The sequence below is a fragment of the Nipponia nippon genome, unplaced genomic scaffold, assembly GCF_047370975.1.
Source record: "Nipponia nippon isolate SJK-2023a ecotype South Korea unplaced genomic scaffold, ASM4737097v1 scaffold_3, whole genome shotgun sequence".
Taxonomy (NCBI): Eukaryota; Metazoa; Chordata; class Aves; order Pelecaniformes; family Threskiornithidae; genus Nipponia; species Nipponia nippon.
Window position 1 is genome coordinate 46,950,968 of NW_028262347.1, and position 21,297 is coordinate 46,972,264.

At 34.2% G+C, this 21,297-nt stretch overlaps 1 protein-coding gene across 3 annotated transcripts in view; it reads left to right on the forward strand.

The window, feature by feature from the left end:
* LRRIQ1 (leucine rich repeats and IQ motif containing 1) overlaps positions 1–21,297 on the forward strand; it is a 115,149-nt gene that overhangs the window by 7,214 nt on the left and 86,638 nt on the right. For all 3 annotated transcript variants that reach the window (XM_087765510.1, XM_087765511.1, XM_087765512.1), the window contains exons 7-14: positions 1,024–1,098; positions 1,276–2,490; positions 3,410–3,562; positions 5,776–5,926; positions 11,265–11,458; positions 12,230–12,357; positions 18,151–18,224; positions 18,521–18,614. In XM_087765510.1, the coding sequence (XP_087621636.1) occupies positions 1,024–1,098; positions 1,276–2,490; positions 3,410–3,562; positions 5,776–5,926; positions 11,265–11,458; positions 12,230–12,357; positions 18,151–18,224; positions 18,521–18,614 (2,084 nt within the window). The remainder of the gene's footprint in view (positions 1–1,023; positions 1,099–1,275; positions 2,491–3,409; positions 3,563–5,775; positions 5,927–11,264; positions 11,459–12,229; positions 12,358–18,150; positions 18,225–18,520; positions 18,615–21,297) is intronic.

Here is a 21,297-nt window from a genome sequence, read left to right on the forward strand (position 1 = left end):
GGGAGACTTTGTCCAAGTTGGAAGTTCTAGTTTGTTTATACTGGTTCCTTCATATCATAGAATCATAGAATCATTAAGGTTGGAAAAGACCCTTAAGATCATCAAGTCCAACCGTTAATCTATCACTGCCAAGTCTACCACTAAACCATGTCCTCAAGCACCATGTCTACCCTTCTTTTAAATACCTCCAGGGATGGAGACTCAACCACTTCCCTGGGCAGCCTGTTCCAGTGCCTGACTACCCTTTCAGTGAAGAAATTTTTCCTAATATCCAACCTAAACTTCCCCTGGCACAACTTGAGGTCGTTTCCTCTATATACTGCTGTGTATTTAATTTGGCTGATACTGATTTATCTTGGTTCCACCAGGAGTTAGGTGGTTCTGGATTAGCTTCTGGTTTTTAGGTACTTACTGCCTGCTAATTTTCAGTCAGATGTAATTCCAGATCATTTGGATTTTTTTTTCTGATTGAGAATATGTTGGGGGAGAGGAGAAATGCTATTTATTTGCAAATGGTGAGAAAATAGACTTGAACTTTCATTTTCCCTTGAGAAACAATTTCAGTGAAAAAAATTTCTATAACTTTATTGAACAAAATTCCTGTTTGAAAGATTATACGTTTATCAGTAACATACCAGTACAATTAAAGGAGGACTGTTCATGCTGCTTTCAGGGCTTTTATTTCTGTTACATTACTATTATCTACCTGTAGTTTGAACGGTGGTTTCATAAGCTGAGTTTTCATCTTCAATAGTAGTAGAGAATTTGGAGAGGAAGGTGGCAGTACCAAGATGCTGACTCTCTGAAGGTATGCATCTGTCAGTATGTGACCAAATCTGCATTACTGATCTGAATGTCCAGTTGTTTATTTCGATCCTCACACAGCTGAGTTCCTCATTTTAATTCAGGCATTTGCAAAAGTGGATTGTTAGAAAGTCAAGAAGATGGGGGAGATGGGAGAGAGGGTGATTTGTGATGTTCCAGGTTTTGTACAATATTCATATAAGTTAATTTGTTGTGCAGAAACAACAAACTGTGATGGAAGATGAGTTACAGAAAGAAAAGAAAGCTTGGAGAGACAAAATGATGCAACATAAGGTAAGGTTGTACAATGAGCTTTTGTCAACTGACTGTGAGTTTACTATCATATCTTTGAGAATAAATGTTATTCTGAAACAGTTAATACACCAGATTCTGTTTATTAATGATAAATATGTGCCAACACCTGTCCTATTTTAAAAGTAGCTTAAGTCTATCCTACATGTTTTGGCCTAGGAATTGATCATGAAGCTACAGTTGCAAATGGAAGATGAAAAAAAAGCATTGGAAGAGCAGAAAGCAAAAGAAAGACAACACCTGGCAGAACAACAGAATAGAGCAGCTGTGAAAATCCAAGCTAGATTTAGATCATTTTTAGTCCATAAAAAATATGCTCCCATCCTAAAAGAATGGAAAGATGAAATAAAAAAGAAGCAGAAAATACTAGAAGAAATAGAGAGAGAAATGAAAGAAAAAGAGGAAAAAATGAAGAGGCGAATGGAAGAAAAGAGGCAAAAGAAAGAAGAGGAAAAAAAGAGACAAGAAGAACTTGAAAGACAGGAATATTTGGAACAGATGAGGAGGCGTGAGGAATATGAGAAAAAGAAAGAAAGCCTGAGACTTGAAAGAGAAAAACAACTGCAAATAAGAAGAGAAGAACAGAGAAAACTAGGAGAAAAAAGAGCAAAAGCTGTGATGAGTGACAGTGAAGAAAACAACAAAGAAAACACAAAAAAGGATAAGCAGACAGAAAATACAAAAGTAGTAAGAGAACAGAAGAAGGAACTAAATAAGCAAGTAGAGGAACAAAAAGAAAAACAGACTGAAATGATGGATGAACCAAACAATTGGATGATTCCAGCAGAAACAAATTTGACACCAACACCAAATATGCTAGGCTTTGAGAAGAAGGAACACTTTTCTCAAGTAAATAATGAAAACTTTTACATTAATTCAGTAACACATGTAGAAGAAAATTACTCACAAACTAGAGATCTTAATAAAGCTCCAAATAGTCATACTTCAAAGGATGAATTTCTTAATTTTGGAGCTAATGACATGGTAGAAAATAAGGCAAGCAATATATGCAGCAGTCCACCAAATGTCCAGCCAAATGCTAGTAATAGAAAACTCAAAGATCAATTTTCTCAGCCTGAAACAATGGAGAAAACTCTGTTTCTAATGGAAGATGCTAATGAGGAAGTCAGAAAGACTTGGGACAGAATTCAAGATGTAGCTGAGTGTTCCAGTAGACTAATTCTTCCTGATGATATTGAAAAGAAGAGGATAAACTGGATGAATACATGTAAATCTTGGTCTAAAATATATGAAGAAAACCAAAGAAAGCAAGCGACTATAAAAAAACGACCAAGGAAACGTTCATTTAGCAAGATGCCTCCATTAAGTACACAAAAGATAATTCATAGTGGCCCTTGGAGTACTCTGCAGCAGGTAACTATACGAAGATTTAGAATGAAATGGGAAGCCATACCATCACTTTTTTTTTAATTTGGTATGTCAGTGGAATGCTGTTTTGAAAGAGGAGGAAATGATCATTGAGCAGGATATAGAGAGTTCCTCTGCACAAATGCAGAATAAGGGCGATGAGAATCACTTTTGAATTCCTGTGAGTGTTGTGGAGCAGACTGATGTGGTATTAGTCTTCAGATGATTGATAGTATTTTAAGCCTGTAAAAGGCAGGAGGTCCTAGCTCCTGTTTTCTGCTAAATTAACATAGTTTTGCTTTTGTATGAGGGTCCACGTTTCAGCTCCTGCTCATCTAGCCCTTTCAGAATTTTAAGAGTAGTCTTCCAGAAGCAAGACATTGCTGATCAGCGTATAGATGTTTTTTTGCCATAAAAAGCAACTGTTCGTTCCCACCGCTTACTTATCTTACCACTTACTAACTTATCACTTTATGCTTTCCCAGTGCTCTCATCTTGGTATCGACTCTGAGATGACATACTAGACTACATACAGTTTTAGTCTGAACTATTTTTGTTGTTCTTGTGCATTCACTCACTCGTTATTTAAGATAGTATGATGGGAAACAATTCACACTATTAATTGCTTTGCTTAGAGTTAATCTTCCATCCATTCAAATTCAATGTCATTAGCAAAGCATCAGTTTTATTTATTTTAAGGTAGATATTAAAATCAGATTGTTTTCATAATAACTTCTCCCATCATCATTGCTATCCTTTTCTGTATGAAAGGCTTAACATATTAGTTGCTTGCATTTTCTAAAATGTTAGTAGAATGTAATTTTGGTCTCTTTTTCTTTTTAAAGAAAATAACCATGATGTGACATTGTACAATGAATATTCAATATACAAACAAATAATTTTATTTATCAATAAATACATATAGGTCACAACACTTACACTCGAAGATTTGCCAGCTTGTAGCCTCTCAACGTTATCCGAGTGTTCAAATCTTCAAGTTTTGACTCTGAAGCGCTGTGGACTAGTTGCACTGGAAGGACTAAGTAGCTGCAAAAACCTAAAGTATATCAATGTGGAGGTACCAAGCATATTTGATGCTTTATTATAACCCAGGGAGAACTGCCGATTTTGCTGCTTAGGTGGTTATGCAGTTGCATCCAGCTGAATATATAACTTTTATTGCCTTAAGAGCATAAGAATGTCAACAAAATACTCCCAAATGTGAACAAAGTTATACCAGCAGATTTGCATTGTATATAATAATTTGCATTGTACTAAAGCAACATCCTGCAAATTAATGAAGCTATACTAAGAAAAGTGCATGATAGTATCAGTCTAGGATTAGTGTCAGTATGGCACAGTGATAGACCTTTGTTACCTCAGTCTCTCTGATTCATGAGTGGGCAGATGCTGTTCATCATAGCAAGTGCTCAGCTTAAGCAGGAGTAGGTAGGAGGAAGAATCCTTTGCAATACACACCTTGAATATTAGTTAAAATTGCATATATGCTCAAGGAACAGTATAATGAGTTACAGTAGAGGCATTATGTCTAGGTACTTGCTACTGCACAGTGTCTTACAAGGCCTTGTAAATTTAATGACTAAAGAAAACATTTTGCACTGTGATGTATCTTAGTTTCAGAACTTGACACTTTACATGAAACAACTTAGTTCACGACTTTTATTTCATGTGTTTTAACAACACCATTTCACAAGAAAGTTAATATACCTTTATTATTCGTAGAAATCTTGAATGTTTCTGCTTGCCCAGTAACTGGTATTCGTTCCAAAGTATGGGGCTTTTCTTGGTTTGGGGTTTTTTAGTAAAATTTGGAGGAGAGAGCTGATAATAATTGTAGTTAAAGGAGTATTGTCTGTCCAGTAATTAAAGCTTCGCAATAAGGCAGGTTGAAATACTTCTGTGATTTTCTCAGTTTTCTTATCTACTTAGGACATAATTTCTGGGATTTGATAATTTTGGGTACCTCAAAATACAAGAACAAAGTATTAGTATAAGGGCATAATATATATCTAAGCTGCCAGTCTTACTAAGATTGGTATTTATATGTCAATTTTTTTTAGATCAAATACTGTCTCTTACAGAACAGTTTTGGTTTTGTGATTTGGTATTTTAAAATGTTATGCTTTAAATGATATACAGGATTGCTTCACTGGGATATGTCAGGATAATTTAGTTAAGGAGAAGACTCTTAGATATACTTTTAAGTAATAATTTAATAATTATATATATTGTTAATAATAATACTTTATACTTTTGCTGTGCCAGCTAATGTGGCAGTTGTCTTCCATTCAACCGTAATGAAGAAACAGCCTCTTTTGTGACAGTTGAAACAGTCCAAGATTATTTCATGGGTATTTCTCACATAGCTAAAGCAGCTGCCTCTGTTTCCCTTGGACATTCATTCCTACTTGGTATTGCCCCTCATTTCTGTTGATACAAAAGCTAACGTTTAAGCCATTATCAGTTCTCTGCTTTAACTTACTGGTGCAACTGAAGGGGCTGTCCAAGGGCAGGAATCAGTGTTGTGACTTCCAAAGGAAACCTGTACTGCAGCTGAAGGTAGCATGTAAAGCTAGTCAGCATGTTAATTCTGGAATAGGAATTAGACTGTTTGGCTTAATCAGTTTGTTACAAAGGCAGGGAATTTTAAGTTTTGTTTGTTTGAGCATCTGCAGGTGAAAAACAGAAGAAGACAGCAAGGGCAGCACATACCGAAATAAAAATCTGAGGAAGCATTATTAAAATGGCTTGGGGAGGGGTATGTTAAAAGAGCAAGATCTCTTTGGGGAAGAACATGAGCTGAAAACAGTGTTAATGTTTATGACCAAAATACCTCTACATTCAGATTTTCACTATTAGTAAATAGGGTTCCAGCAAAGTCATAGCTGTCTTCATTAGTGTCTAGTAAATATGATGGTTTCTATGCAGTTCTTAGTTTAGTCTCCCAGGATTTAGGAAGCTAGGAAAGTGTATATGGAAAAGACCACTCTGTCCTTAACTTCTCCTTACACTTTTTGTTTCAACTTCTGAGCATTTTCAGAGTCAGAATGAAGTTTGAGATATATTTTTGTTCTATCCCAGCAGGAAACAAAAGGCAGTTTCTATGACTCATCAGTTTATTTTCCTAATGGAAAAAATAGAGATGCCCTTACTCCTAGCTAGAAGTTTAGGATAAAAATAAGCAATGATGACAATCTACCATATTTTTACATTCAATTCTGCTATTTCACATCCGATGCTCTTTAATATTCTTATTTTCCTTTGTTGCAGGAAAACAACATTCAGATAATTGACTGTGAAAATCTAGAAAATCTCTGTATTCTGATTCTGAATAAGAATCATCTTTCATCAGTTTGTGGCTTAGATGGCTGCATAAATCTCCAAAATCTTGAACTTTCCTACAATAGAATCACTCGAATTGGTAAGAAAATTAATGAAAAATTATTCCAATTTGTATAACAATATTTGTGCTGTTTATATTCAGAATTATACTTCCCTTGGATTCAGGGCCAGCCGGCTGCTAAGCCCAAGGAGAATGAGGAAACAGACTTGGAACAGACCTGCATTTTAAAGCATACTCAACTTCACATTTGTTTGTGGTATGGCTTAGCCACTGCCATGTATTCCATCTACCAGATATTTTAACTATTGTCAACCAATGAGAACTAAAAATCTTTCTAGAAGGGCCCCTCTTATTACCTGCACTAACTCAATTGGAATATGTGAGTAGCCCGAGTTCAGCTTATCTACAGAAGCAATTAATATAAAGCCTAGCCTTGCAACTGCAGAGTGTTCCTGACTGACACAGTAAGTCGTTATATAGAAATAATATATATATATTATATATAATATATAATTATATAATAGAAATTATGTATTATCTGAGTCTGTGAACCATGCTAACACTGGACCACAGCCTCTCTTTCTGCTAAAATGCTGCCCATTCTGGCTCCAAACTATTGTTCTATACTTCCCTCCCACTCTGGCTCTTCATTGCTGCTCATTGCCCCAGAGCTGGAAAAAAGAATGGGTCTAAGGTAAAATCATGCAAACCATTTAGGCACAGCAGGTGTGCCAACCCCTATTATATTTACGAAGGCAGTTTGTTATATTTGTTAGGTCCAACAGTTGGCAGGCAACAGGTGTACCTTTAGCATGAAGTCAACCAGTTGGGATTTACGTACACTCAGACCACTCAACAGGTGCATCAATACAAGAAATCTTTGTGCCAGGTGATAGATGTTTTAACATAGTGAACAAGCGTTTGCGTCTCTGTCTGTACTGCTGCTCTGTACTGCCACTCAAACTGTGAAGTGCCTAAGGGTAGATATTGTGTCTCAGCTTCTGGCAAGCCAAAAATATTGCATTGTGAGCCTTATGTTATGTAGATTTGGCATAGATGTAATCAGGATCCAGAGCCTTTTCTACTGACAAAAGTCAGGAAAGTGTAGTGCAGTGAAAATAACCAAGAGCTTTGCTGTGTGTACGTGAAGAAGCCATTTTTTTTTTGGTTTTAGAATCAGGTACAGAGGTAACACCATTAGTGGTCCCTCAGAAGCAACATTAACAGTTGAGAAAAGGTAGTAGTAAATTGCCAGATCATTACTTGAAAGGGAGCTCTCAGAGCTTGAAAGTAGCAAATTTCCTTCAAGAAGGCAGCACAACAGAACAGAACTATATTTAACAGCCTCCCTATATTCTAGGGACTTAGGTTTTGGTGCATGACATACTGTGAAATTTGTAAAGGCCACCAAAATATGGGTTACTGTATAATTTCAGTATTATAATCTTAACAGAGATGAATCTTCAGAGATTTGTCCATTGAAATAAAATCTTATCATCAAGAAAAAACATTGCATGTGATGAAGTAATTAATTTTGTATAAATTGAAACATGAAACCTGGAAAGGGGACCTTCTAGTTGTATTCTTAGTCTGTGCTAAATCTAAAGATGTTACTTGGAAAGACTGCAGAGCTGGGAATGGAAAGGAGATAAAAGAGGTTTTGATTTTTATTTTATTTGTCTTGATTTAGACTTTTAATTTTCTTTAAAGTATGTGGACATACTTTATTTTCCTGCTGGACAGCAGAAAAATAGGAAAATAATATAAAACAATTATTAAGCTGATAGATGAAACACATTCACATAAGATTTATATAATGAAATGGTTTCCACTGTTAAAAAAAAGAGGAGACTGAAACAGTATGAACATAGATAATGCAATTCTGTGGTAAATAAGGGCATAGCAAACAGGAAATGGGAAAGCTTTGAAAAATATCTGTAGATTTAGGGGGTTTAATGTTGATATTTTTAATATTTTTTTGTTAATATGTGCAAATTTGGAATGTTAGGATTTGTAAACAGAGTTCATAATACCTGAGAATAAAGGTGCTAGAATATCATTGTTTACTGCAAAAGCATATTAACACCCTAATGTGAAACAATAAAATAAACTGGTTAAAAAAGCTTCATCTATATCCTTGTGGCCAATAATGCTGGATAAGATTCTTATTTAAATTTATCTCATTTGATAAAAATGTCTGCAATATTACTGTAAGAATGACATAATATTAGTGGATGATATTTAGGAATGTGGCATCTGTGTGGAATGTAGTATCTTTGTACAGGCCAAGTGCAGTAAAATCCTCTTGTACTTTCTCTTTGGTGCAGTGTGGTGCTAAGTTTACTGAGTCTCTAATGAATTTGAGTGGGTAAATAAATGTTCTCAAAAATCAGCTTGGAATCTGGCTTTCTCCTCTCCAGAATTGCTTTGAGGATGTCTAGTTAAAACAGACGCATAATACACGATTTATTTCATACAATAACATATTGGTTGCAAGTAGTCTCATAGAATACACAAAAATGGATTTATGGGTTTTAAGAAGTTACGGTATCCCTCCTGTCTGTAAATCTTGCAAAATGTCCCTTAGCAATTTTTGAAGCTGCAGCACTGTGCAATGTTCTCTGTTCATTCAGTTTTAACAAAGGCTGTGGGCATTTTCCTAAGAAGTAAGGCCTATTTATATTTGTAATACTTCTGTTTTAATAACTTATTGTAGGAAACTTCAAGCATACTATGATTTTGGTTTTTTTCTCCTCTCATTGAAATATAGCATCAGTAGGGGAAAAATTGGAATTGCCAGAAAACCCTTAAAAATAACAGTAAAAGTATGAGAAATATGTCTCAATTATGCTTTTCCACTTAAGAATGCATGAGCACAAATTAAGTAATTGTGTTAGTAATACACTGAAGTTCAGTGCTTACTTTTGTATTTGGAAGATGGATGCTTTATGTAAAAATTTTCTTACACAAAAAGTAGCATTTTGACTTGAGTCATAGAATAGGCTCTTGTAGGATGTCTATGTTGCCATAGCATGTTGGCTAAAATCCTGGCAGTGCTAAGAATAGCAATGCATAACCATGGATAGTCGTAAATGCTTCTTTGGACCTACTCTTTTTACGAAAGCACATAGAGGGTTTTTTTATCAGACACCTTTCAGTTTTGGGGCTTTTTTTGTATGTGTTTTTTCATCTTCATGTTCACTGTCGGCTTTCACTTTTGTCTTATTCATCTTTGTCACGCACAGAGGTTGCTTCAGAACTCCATTGATAGCTAAGACAGAGTCCCTAGCCAACAGAGTCCAGCTGCACTTTGCCAATTGCGAAGAGCTACTTCTCTAAAGGTTCTCCACAAATCTTGCTGAAACCATATGTTTATCAACAGAATGCATTTTCCCATATACTACCATAGCTGTTGTTGATTGCATCATATGTAAAACAGACAATATCTTCTGGAAATCTGCAGACGACTTTCACACTTATTTTTAATTTTGCATGTGTACAGAAGAAACATTAAAATATCATCTGTTTGTATTATATTATTCTCTCTTGTGTATGTTTCTGTTGGACTGCATTTCATAGTTTCAGAATAGATTGTGATCCCATTGTATGTAGCCTTGGCATGTCTGTTCCAAATGACATTCAGTCTAATTAAACAAGACAGATGAGGAGAAGGAGATGTAAAAAAGGTGCTTTGTGCAGCAAGAAGAATAGGGAATTTCCAGATCCTGTATTAACTCCTTGCCTTTTCTTACTGTGTGTGCAGTCTCTCCTCTCTGTCCCACTCCAAACTAATTCAGTGCTTTTAAAGTTTCCAGTATTGCTATGCTGATAAATTAAAAGTGGAGATTTAAGGATTGTTCTTGTGAGGAAATCTTGGAAGCTGTTAACCTTAAAACTGTCTGGAATGAAATTATTTTGAGACCACTAGATGGTGCTGGTTCCTTTTTTATTTTCAACCAAGAATAAAAGAAAATAAAGACCAGGATCTTGCAGTCAGGATAGTATGTCATGGGCATGTTTGAAATTCTTTCAGAATAATTAAAGATTTGTATATTTCTTTCCTAAAGCACAGTTTTGAAGTTACAGTATGGCACATTTGTTTTAGATTTAGGATGATATCTCTTTAATATCAGGTGATTGTGTTATTTCCACTAGGTGCTTTCCATTTTTAAATTACTATGATTCAAAGGTCTATATTTGATTGGGTTTTTTTAAATGTACTGCTAGTTGTTTTTTTTTTTTACTTCTGTTTTCTCCTTACCATTCATTTTATTTTTTTCTTTCTCTCTGCATTCTTAATAATCTATGGTGCAAACTGATCTCTGATCTCATAATCCAGTTTATTCTCAGAGGACAATCACAAAGACATTCACCTCTGTAAAGCTCACCCAACTTCCTTTTGGGAAGTTGGGACATTTTGGGTGAGATAAAGATGAGACAAAGTGTTAGCTCAAATAATCCTGTGAAAAATACATGAAAACAGTAAATTCAGAAATTCCTTATTTTAGATATGTTTTGTAAAGGGTACCCCTTCAAAGGAGTTTTACTACAGAGGTACAGAAAAACTGCTTGGACCTGTAGCAAGTCAGACACATCAGTGCTCCAGAAAGGAAGCCATTACACAACATCTAGCATGTGTAAGACCGTGGAAAGACAGTATTTTTGCCATTGTAAGAGGATGATTTGGGAAAAATTCTGTGAAAGAAACAGGCACTGACAGAAATCTTTTCCTTTGCATCCTTTTGGGGTAGAGATCACACACATTCTTGCTCTTTACAGTAGCTGGCAGGAGTAAGTTTGTTGAGAGTGTAATGGCTATAGAAGTATAGTTTTATACTTAAAGGCACTAAATTTTCTTTATAAATGTCTTCATTAAAAATATTTTATAATATAATTCCTTAAACAAAATGCACTTAAATAATAGAGGTGGTGCTGTCCTAAGTTTTAATGCAATTTGTTCTCACCTTGATGATAACTTAAAAAAAACCTTTAAAAAATGAAATAATGAAAATTAACTTTTAAACGTAAATACTGTTTCCATTCTAAGGGGTGATTTTAAAAGGGCTGTTAGCATTTCACACAGCCCATAGGTTCTGAATAGCAGTTATAAAGTGCTTAAAGCATAGTAAGTATAGTTTATCACTAAAAGAATGTTCTGTTCCAACAGAAGTGTTAAAGGGATTATGAACTGTTATTATTGCTTGGTTAACAGGATCAGAAATTTGTGAACTGTACACATTGTATATTTGATAAGGTCAAAATACAGTAATTCATTTTAAACCTTTTACAGGACTAATATTAATTGTTACTATAGACAATATAAATATATTGAAAGTTCAGAGTTCTCTTAGTACTTGAAAACCAACAGATTTTTATTTCATTACGGCTTAATTCAGCTAAAATCTTTAATTTTCAGGTGGTCTGGAGTCATTGAAAAATCTTCAGCAATTAATTGTGGACCATAATCAGTTAATCAGCACAAAAGGTCTTTGTGAGGCACCTACTCTCATTCACCTAGACTGCTCTTTTAATCATCTCACACAAGTTGAAGGCATTGAGAATTGCGGACTACTTCAAATTCTGAAGTTGCAAGGCAATAACCTCCAGGAGGTAAAAGCTTTCAATTCAGTGGCTGTTATGCATGCATCTTTAATAACAGTCATGTTTTTCAGAATGCTCATCATGTGCTCTTTGTTTGCTGTGGGATGTTTCATGCTCTTTTTTTTCCCCTATTAGAGGGAGATTTTTCAAAGATACAAATGGCTAGCAGTTAAGTATTTTCTTCGTTCTAAATCCTTGAAAAATTGGCCATATAATGATTATATTTCCCTCCTTTGTTTATTGCATCTAGTCTTCAGTTTATATTATATGATGCTGGTTCTTTGTTTAAAATATAACAAAGTATTATTATCATTACGTATAAGTAATAGTTCCAGCTGATTTGATGTATACTGATCCTCCAAAAGTTGAAGTTTGTGCTGCGGTGTTTAAAATAGGAAAGTAGTTTGCTAACTGTATGCTTAGTCAAATTTACTGAGCATGATTCTCCTATGAATCTGAGAGAGGAAAACCATTGTCAATAAGCAGCAAATAACTGCATAAATAAAATAGTAAGACTGTGGCTCTTGGGCTCTTGACTTTTTTTTTTTTTAATGTATATTGACTATTCAGAATAGGTAGAAGACATTGAAAAATACTTACCACCTGATACGTAGAAATTGTGTGACAACTGGTACATACATAATAAGGGAATGATGCGTATATCCAAAATGGGCTTTTTGCTTGTATTTAGTAATGATTTATGAAAAGCATCTGGTAAGCATTCCATTGTTCCTTATCTAATTTATATTAATTTTAAATAACCATCTCTTTTCTATTTAGCTTCCAAGACTGGAAAATCATGTTCTCCTAAGAGAACTATATTTGGATGACAATAGCATTTCTGCTCTGAGAATTCTTTCTTTGTATTGGTTGCCTCTATTGCAGATTATTTTGCTGTCTCAAAATAGGTAAGCAAGAAACATTCTTCCATGTACAAAACTGATACAGAGAAATTTACTAACACAACACTTATCTGAAAAGTATAATTCTCAGTATGGTTAAAATATCACTATCTTTTCCAGATATTCTTTGAAAATATGTGTTTGACAAGTAATGGCATTGGCTACCTTCAGCTAAGAAAATTTGATACAGCATTAGCTATGAAAAGTAATTTTTTCTGAGATGTTATATGAAAATAATTTTTGAGCATTGTCACATTATTAAAACCATGGTGTTTCTTTCTTTTCCTTTCTTTAGCAATTGTTTCTAGAGTATGTCTGTCAAACTTCATATTTCACAGCTAGCTTATTCAAAACAGACTTTGAAGGCTATGCTAAGTACAACTACTAGAGTTAAAAAAGACAAATGAGAATGTTGATTTTTATTTTACATACGTATGTTAATTGTTAATTAACGTATGTTAATGAACAAGCATATTTCCTTTAATTTTTCACTCTTATGGTTCAGTTTGAGAGGTATAAAATAAAAAAAAAGGATCAAGACCAGCAGCGTAAAACTAGATCATGCACTCAAGTACTCCGTAATTAGCTTTCTGTTCATTTTCGAAGCTGATCTATACATCTGTACAATGAGAATGACCAAATATTCAGGAGTCAAAATTTTTTTTCCCTACCCCCTTTTTCTTAATTTAAATTCTGCTAAAAAATAAGGGACAATTATAATTTACAATGTGTTAGTAGTAAAATGAATTTTAAATTAGTATAAATTAATTATTTTTCTATACTGTGACCATTTCGCTCTGAATAAGATTGATCTCAGCTAAATAAATAGAATATATTCTGTTACACAATATGCAGAATATACACTCCAAACTAATCACTTAACTCTCCTGTTAGTGAAGAGAAGGAGATGCTTTTAGAGTGTGATTCCTCTGCCATTTTTAGCCATTTGCTTTGAGATTAATCATACCCTACAAGTGCCTGTTCATCTTCATTGACTATTAACAGAGTCAAAATGACCAGCTTACATGTAGGTGTCTACATTTGAACAGATGAATCCCATCCAATATGACATTTAGTTCAGCAGAGTCAACTGTAGCTGGGAGCCTGTGGGAGAAAGGATCTGTAAGACTGAGTCCTGTTACTACAAGGAATGCCCTTCATGGAAAATTAATATTATTCGAGTATATACAGCCTGTATTTTCATATAACTTTTCAAATTGTTTTCATATCGTCTCTAATGAAGTAGTATGCATGTAAGCTCTTGGATGTAAATGTAACACCTAGTTATATTTACAGAATGTAATCTTCAAGTTGCTGGGCTTTTAGGGGATTTTTTGTTCTTTTAATTCTTCTGGAGTTTGGAGAACGTGCTTCCTGCCTGTGACTAACAAGAGCATTATTTGTTAAGTGTTAGATTTTGAATCACATGTATTGATTTGATTCATGTTCTTTGCTTTTTTTTTTCTTGTCCTGTTCAGCGTTTTGTGGAACATGCAGTAATGTGGCTTTATCTTCTTGTAGTTTCTTCTCCTTCCTCCAGTTTGTTTTTTGTTAACATTTAGGTGTAGCTATGCTGCGTGTAATAAAAAGTCTGCAAAACTGCTTGAAGACCTCATGTGCCTGCTAGGGAGAGAACGAACTTAGGAGCGTGGTCTCAGGCATAGCTTGAATGCAGCCTCTGGATCTAGGTTGTGCTGGACACGGAGATGTACTTTATATCACTCGCCTATCCCATGATCTCACAGTTTTTAATGTCCATTGTAGTGCTTATTCTGGTTTTCCAGTGGCCAAGCTGAGATGCAGTGTTTGGTCCACAGGGTTTCTTCTGCTGGACTGGGAGAAAGCACATATTTTTGCATCAGCAAACTGGATGTGCTGAAAATAAACACACACCTCCTCCCCAAACAATTCCCTTTCTTTCCTTGATGTATCTATAGCTTATCTCAAATCTTTGTGACAAACAGGACAAGATAGCCTTAAATGTATATTAAAAGCCTCAAAATTCCTGGCATTTCAGTAGCCTGCTCTGTTACATTCACTTTATGTACACTTATAAGCAGCTCCATATGTGTGTGCTATAGCGTAAGTAGTTTGATGTTCTATAGAAACAGTGAATGTAATGGAGTAAGCTGCTGAAAGAAAAGCTGTTTCTTTACTTTTATCCTACATCTAGTGCAATTTTGTGAATTTTTTTCAAGTGTGCACTGAGTGCCATTTCCTTTCTACTGATTGCAGGAAGCCCATATAATGGTAATGCTGTGAATCTGTATTCTTTCTAAACGTGAAGTACTGTGAAAAGAAAATTCTTACACTTATTTACAGGATTTTTTTATTCCTGAGATGCTTTGTCTCTATCATAAACCAGAGGTTGCCAAAGACTAAACTCAAAAGGTTGTTTTAAACCTACAATCTAGCATCAAGGAATTATAATATAACAGGTAGTGATTAACTCCTTCAAATATAAAAATGGCAGCTATTTCACCACTACTGCTTTTATTAAGTGTTTTATTGTGGCTTTCACATACAAAGCATATACTTGGTCAATGTGCAGCTGGCCAGTGCGAATGATGAATATCTCTTGACTTGGTTACTGAAGAATTGGGACTATGAAGATCTGTGCTCTATTTTATAGCAGCTGGAGAACACAGCTGTTAAGTTAGTTTAAAGAAGGCACATTTTCTTTTTTCTTCTGTTGTGGATAAAGCTTTAGGTGTAGGAGAGAAAAACCTTGCCCGTGAGACTAAGATTAAAACAAATTTAATATGTGTTAAGAGTTCATGTGGTATTTATATTTACATGTAATCCCACTTAATTATGTGGCTTACTTGTTAACGTCTTTTTCATTTAAAAGTTCTACAGTGAGACACTAAATCAATCTGCCGTTCAGGTAGCCATAACATGTTGCTCTCATGTTTTTGCAACCAGATGCATACTATTCCTAAAAGGCTTATAGTAGAAATGCTAAAAAATCACCTCAATTATTTCTTAGTACGAATTGTTCTTCCTACTTAAATATATATGGTATCTATGTTTTTAACCTAATTTCTCAGATGTAAGAGTTGAACTCACTGCCATTGCAAGCCATCATGTTTTGAGAATTTGACCACTTTTCCAGGGTCGTCATAATAAATTGAAACATCATTAGATGTTGAAATAAGTCAGTCACAAAAAAGCTATACTTATCTATAGTGGTTTTCCCAATCCCATTCTTGGCAGTCTAGATTTTTTTGATCACTTTCAGTAATTCTTTGCTGGTGATAAGTTTATCTCTAAGTATGTGGCACCATGGGCAATACAGTTGAAGTACTAGCTACCAGGCTATTCAAGAAACAAGTGGCTAACTGACAGATTTCCTACATTATATTGGATTACTACTTATAAATATGGTGAATATGGCAAACTAACATTTTTATTTTTAAAGAATGAAAAAGAAATATGGGCTTTATTTAAAGATGTAGATTAATATAAATTTATTTTTAATTATTTTGCCCTCCTTCCTGCTAACCTTTCATTAACACCAATGATAATTTTTCTGGGGAAAAGCAGATGCACACCAGGATTTGGACCATCCTGAGAAGTAACTGCTATTCGTGTTCAGAAAAACAATCTTTATTTTCTCTGCATGCTTCCAACTGTTCTAGTCTCTTAAATCTTGTTTTCTGACATAGAGTTTCTGTGGCTATCTGTGTCCTGTCCTGCTACAGCCTTAAATGGGAGCAGAAAGAGGAAGCTATAGCATGCTTTTTTGTGAATATCTTTTACTTTTGTGTCTTCTTTGTAATTTATCTCTCTCTTATGCCCAGGGCTAATGTGACAAGGTCAAGTAGTATTAAGTTTTCAGTAATGTCCTTTGTCTTTCTGGTTTGAATTTTCTTAGGAAAAAAATTAACAAAGAATGTCAGTAAAGGGAAAGCTATAGAATGACGGGGAAACGTTTTAACTCTCATAATGCCAACGGCAGGCAAGGATAGTCCAGTAGGCAATTTCTAATTCACCACAGCATATACTGATAAAGATCCAGAGAACTCACTCAGTATAAATAAAAAAATATTGCATTATCTTTCGTCCCTTGTGCAAAGTACGACGTTTATTTTCCTGGGTATTTCTGAATATGTGAATCTATAATCTGAATCATGGATTTTCAGTCTTTGCAGCCATACTGTTAGCCACTAATATCTATGATGATATTTGTTACAAATATTAAATATATTTATGTGCTATTGACTAGTCATGAGAACCTAAATCACTGATATTTGTAGTACTATGTACAGATCTACAAGTAAGGCTTAATGGTTTTTAGAGTTAATACTTCTTCATATTTATTTGATTCTATGGAAAACTGGCAGGGAGGTAATAGAACTAAATAGGATTAGAACCAGGATAACTTTACAATATGGTTTGAGAAAGAAATGGAAGTATAGCAACACGTACTCAATTGGCTTTATATCTGTTTCGCTGAATTTACTATTAAAATGTTATGTTGTCATATAGAAATACTTGTCAACTGAACATGGAAATGATATTTTTTTTCTGTTTTGCATATGGTCAAATTTTCAATACGATTAAAGAACCTACAACCAACATTTGGTCCAGAATTTGTGTACCAGAGTTAAATCCAGCTCTGTCTTTCAGTTGTAAAGCCTGTGCTGGAAACACAATATAGTCACACATTTCAGCAACCAATAAGCATTTTTGGCTCCGACCAGCTGTAAGTTTGTGGAGTGAGTGGGTTTCAGTTTTTTGCATGGTCATGTTTCTGACCATGATTTATAGCTTTCAAAGGCAGTATAACCCTCAGAAAATACTGCTTTCCAGTTGAAAACTGGGGTTTTTTTGCATCTTGATTTTAATATTTCCTCCCTCTTTCATATTTAGCATAAAACAAAATAAGCTTTTTAATCTGAAAAGTAATATTTGGAAATAGCCTGGCAGCTGACCAAACCATTCAACATTCCTTCTTAGTTGCACCAATGCAAGTTTGTAAATAAAGAAACTTGAATAACACTGGACGCTAATGTTTTAATAGCAGTGATAATACACATCTTACAGTCCAAAATCCTTTGTGCAGATGAATGTCAGCTCAGTTTCCTTACATTTACTCTTCAATACCTCAAATAAGAATTTTGTCATGGCTTTGCTGCTTTATTGCACAAGAAAAGCTCTGATATGCAAGAAGAGCAATTCCATAACTGTCTGTATAATAGGCACCTATTTGACACTGTCTTACAGAACTAGTACAACAGAGTAAGCACTACGAATATATTACAGGACAGTGTAGCCTTGACCTGTTAAGAAATACAACTGTGACAATGATTATGTTAGTTTTAGGATCTAGGAAGTAATGTGCTGAGTGGAGAAGAGAAACAAACTGACAAGAAGTTTGAGCAAAGAGAAATTAAGGAAGAGGAAAGAGGATAAGCAGATTTTATTTCTTCTCTAGGGTCAGGGCCTTCTGTTAGTTTCATTCTAGTTATGGTACCTAAAGAAAAGCCAGTTGAGTTGTATAAATTTTACAAGACTTCAGATCTTCAGCACTAAATGCAAGAAACAGAATGAAATATTTACCAGATAAAACAAAACATTAATGAGTAAACATTAAGAACTGAGCTACCGAAAAGACTGAGAAATGCTTTCAAGTTAAAATTTCAGTAATTAGTTCTAGCACCTTGGATAGCTAACTGAGTATTTTCTTATGTAAATAATTAAAATGTCATAACTATAAAAGATTCTGGTGCCTTTCTGTTTATGAACTGCTGCTTTATTTAACTGGAAAAAAAACCTCTTCTGTTTTGTTCTTAGATTAAGTGAGCTTGTGCCTTTAAATTCATTTGTATCTTTGGAAAAGCTGGATATCAAGAATAACTGCTTGTCAGGTGAGTTGCATAAAAAACATAAAACCCCATCCAAACAAGAACTTCTTAATTAAATTATAAACTTATTTGAATTTGATTGTTCCCACTTATTTATGAGACATTTATACAGAAAACATATAAACATTTTCCAAACTTGGATGTTATAGATATTAATTATAACTATACTGTATAGGTAGCAGAATTGCTTGTGGTATGTAATGATTTTGGTACACTTTACTTTCATGTACGATTTTATGAGAAATAATATGGTTCTGCATTCAAATGTATATTTAGTTTTCTTTCCTACTACAATACAGACCTTAAAGGTGTCATTACATGGTTAAGTGGCTGTCATAAACTAAGGGAGTTGTCACTCAGTGGAAATCCTCTTCTCCAAGAAAGGAACTGGAGGTAAGAAAATAAATTAATATGCTAAATCAAAAAATTAAAATCAGCCAAAAACTAGGTGTATATACATTTTGCTCATCAGTCAAAATCAGCCTAAAACTTGGTGTATGTACATTAGTTAAGCAGTAAAGATGAGGTAAGTATGAACACTACCACAAATTAGAAGAGAATTATATGAAAATAACAAATAAAATTCAATTCTGTGATCTTTATTTTCTAAGAATTCCACTTTGTAGTTTTGTTTAAACAAAAATTTTGATGTTTGACCTAGCACTTAGAACCTTAAAAAGAAGCAATTTTTGCTAAAACTTGGCAATGGTCTCCCTATGCTGTTTAACTGTTATCCTAAATGAGTATTTTTCTTTATGACAATTTCTTTAGGCAAATGCAGAAATTATAATGGTGATATAGGCCTTCTTTGTGTTGTTTATTTGTAACTGCTTCTTTGTCCATTGATCACAATAACTTATTTTTCAGCATGAATTCTGGTTGTACCTCTTTACTGACAAGTTTACCACCTTTGGTAACTTTAACTTTCTGACTGAGGTTTTGTTTGACCTTTATTACCCTATATTACATTTCATTAAAACTGCATGCACAAAGACATGACTATCCACTCAACCACCTTCTTTTCTTTCATCTGCATTGTTTAAAACCTTTATTTTTTCTCTGATTATTAATGTTCTTACAGTGCTTACTTGCCCATCTCAGAACCATCAGCTTCTGTCTGTCATATAGTTTCTTAGAGTGTTTCTCTTTCTGCTTTGCTCTTTTTTTTTTTTCTTATTTACTCCCTTCCATCACTTCATGCATTCACTGCTTAACGGTCTTGCTGCTGTGACAGGTTCACACTGCACGTAGCTAGAGAAAGGGTGGTGTCTGTAATAAATGTGTCAAGGAATCCTTGGCTTAGCATCTTTTAAGGAAAAAAAATTTAGAAGAAGAAAAAGTCAGAATGAATGGTTGTTTTTTCCTTAGTAGTTGAAGCTTAGACTTTTTTCTTGTTCTGAGAATTCCTTATCTTTACACCAAAAAATAATAGCTCTTATGATTATGAAAGAGACACAGATGTAAAAATAATGCTGTTCTTTGCCCTCCAGTGATGTATACTACTGAAACAGTAATCTGAAAGAAAAATTAATAAACTGGTCCTAGAGATTATATATGTGTATATATAAAAACTGGATAGGGTAGAAAGGAAACTTGACATAGGAAATGAGATGCAGTCACCAGAATCCCTGAAATGAGGAGTTGTGATAGGATTGTATTTGTAAGCCATATGACTAAAATTGTACATGGATAGGTTTTTGTATTTTTTTGTATTTTAGTAGAAGTCTCTTGGTTTCTTGAGAATTTGGTGGTCTGAAACCCTGTACGTGGGCCAATGCCATCAAGACTTAAAGCTATCCGAGAGAATTGCTCAGGAAAAGTACAGTAGAGCTGTTAATTTAATGTGAAGTGTTTTTCATCTTAGAATTAATATTTTCTAGTCTACAGGCCTTCAAGAGCAGAATGACAAGTTGAAAATGCAGTTTTAGATTTTTAAGTGATGTTCCAGAATACATGTGTTGAAATGGTAGAGTGTCTTTTAGTGAACTCTTAGTATAATTCCATTAAATGTACAAAGCAGCATTTAATCAGTAAGAATTTAAATCATTACCAATTCTTTCAGCTAAGGAAATCAAGTATTTACCTAGGAAAGTGTTGACATAATGAAATGTGTGAGGAAATGAAATGAAACACAACAGTTGGACTTTAATTTTGGATGTAATTAAAACAGGTGACTGAGATTTTTTATTAAAAAAATACATTATTTTTTTTAACTTAGCAATTTATAAGAATGAACAAAATTTTTCCTTGTATAATTTCAAGTCCGTTAAAGGTGAGGCTTTACACTGCAATGTTACACAAGAATGTGTTTAGATAAATTGTGTTCACATTTGCTATATTAGATTGCCTAGTATAATAACAGCAAAGTTTGGGGTATGTGTGTTTTGGAATATGTGTTGTATTAAGAGAAAAAACAAGAACAAAACCACCCTTACATGTGTATCTTCCATTAGAAGATTTTTGTACAAATTCCTGATTCCAGTGGAAAAAAACGTGTTTGAAACTTTTAGTTGGAAATGTTTGAAATAGCTGTACAAATACATTCTTGGTTGTTTCGTTCATGAACAGACTTATGTGCACTCCCATGGTTCCTGCAGGTAATTTTGTGAATAAAATTCAGTGACTGTGACAATATTTTAAATTCCCATTTGCATTGTTTTAATTCCCACTGTTTTACAGAACTGTTATTTCACTTGTAACCTGGAGGGGAAGAGCTTTCTGAATACCAATTTAACTATAAGAACTGACACTTTAGATTGCTTGACCCAATAGAGCTTTTATGATTAGACAAGAGATTCATTTGTCTAAAGGATTTAAAGTATGGGGTACTATAAAATATGGATTTGCTGAATACAGCATTGACCGTAACTTCAGGCAATATGTTCCAGTGAACTTTACATAACCCCTTGATACCAACAAAGGAATTAGTTGTAAAATTTCCCAATCGGTTTTGTACTTTCATGTCCAGCCAGTGATAACACCAACAAAAGTGAAGTAGTAAGAAATTGTTTTTTAAAAATTAAACCCTGGGATCAGTCTGAGCACTCCTAGGGGAATGTGTTTCAATGCTGTAATG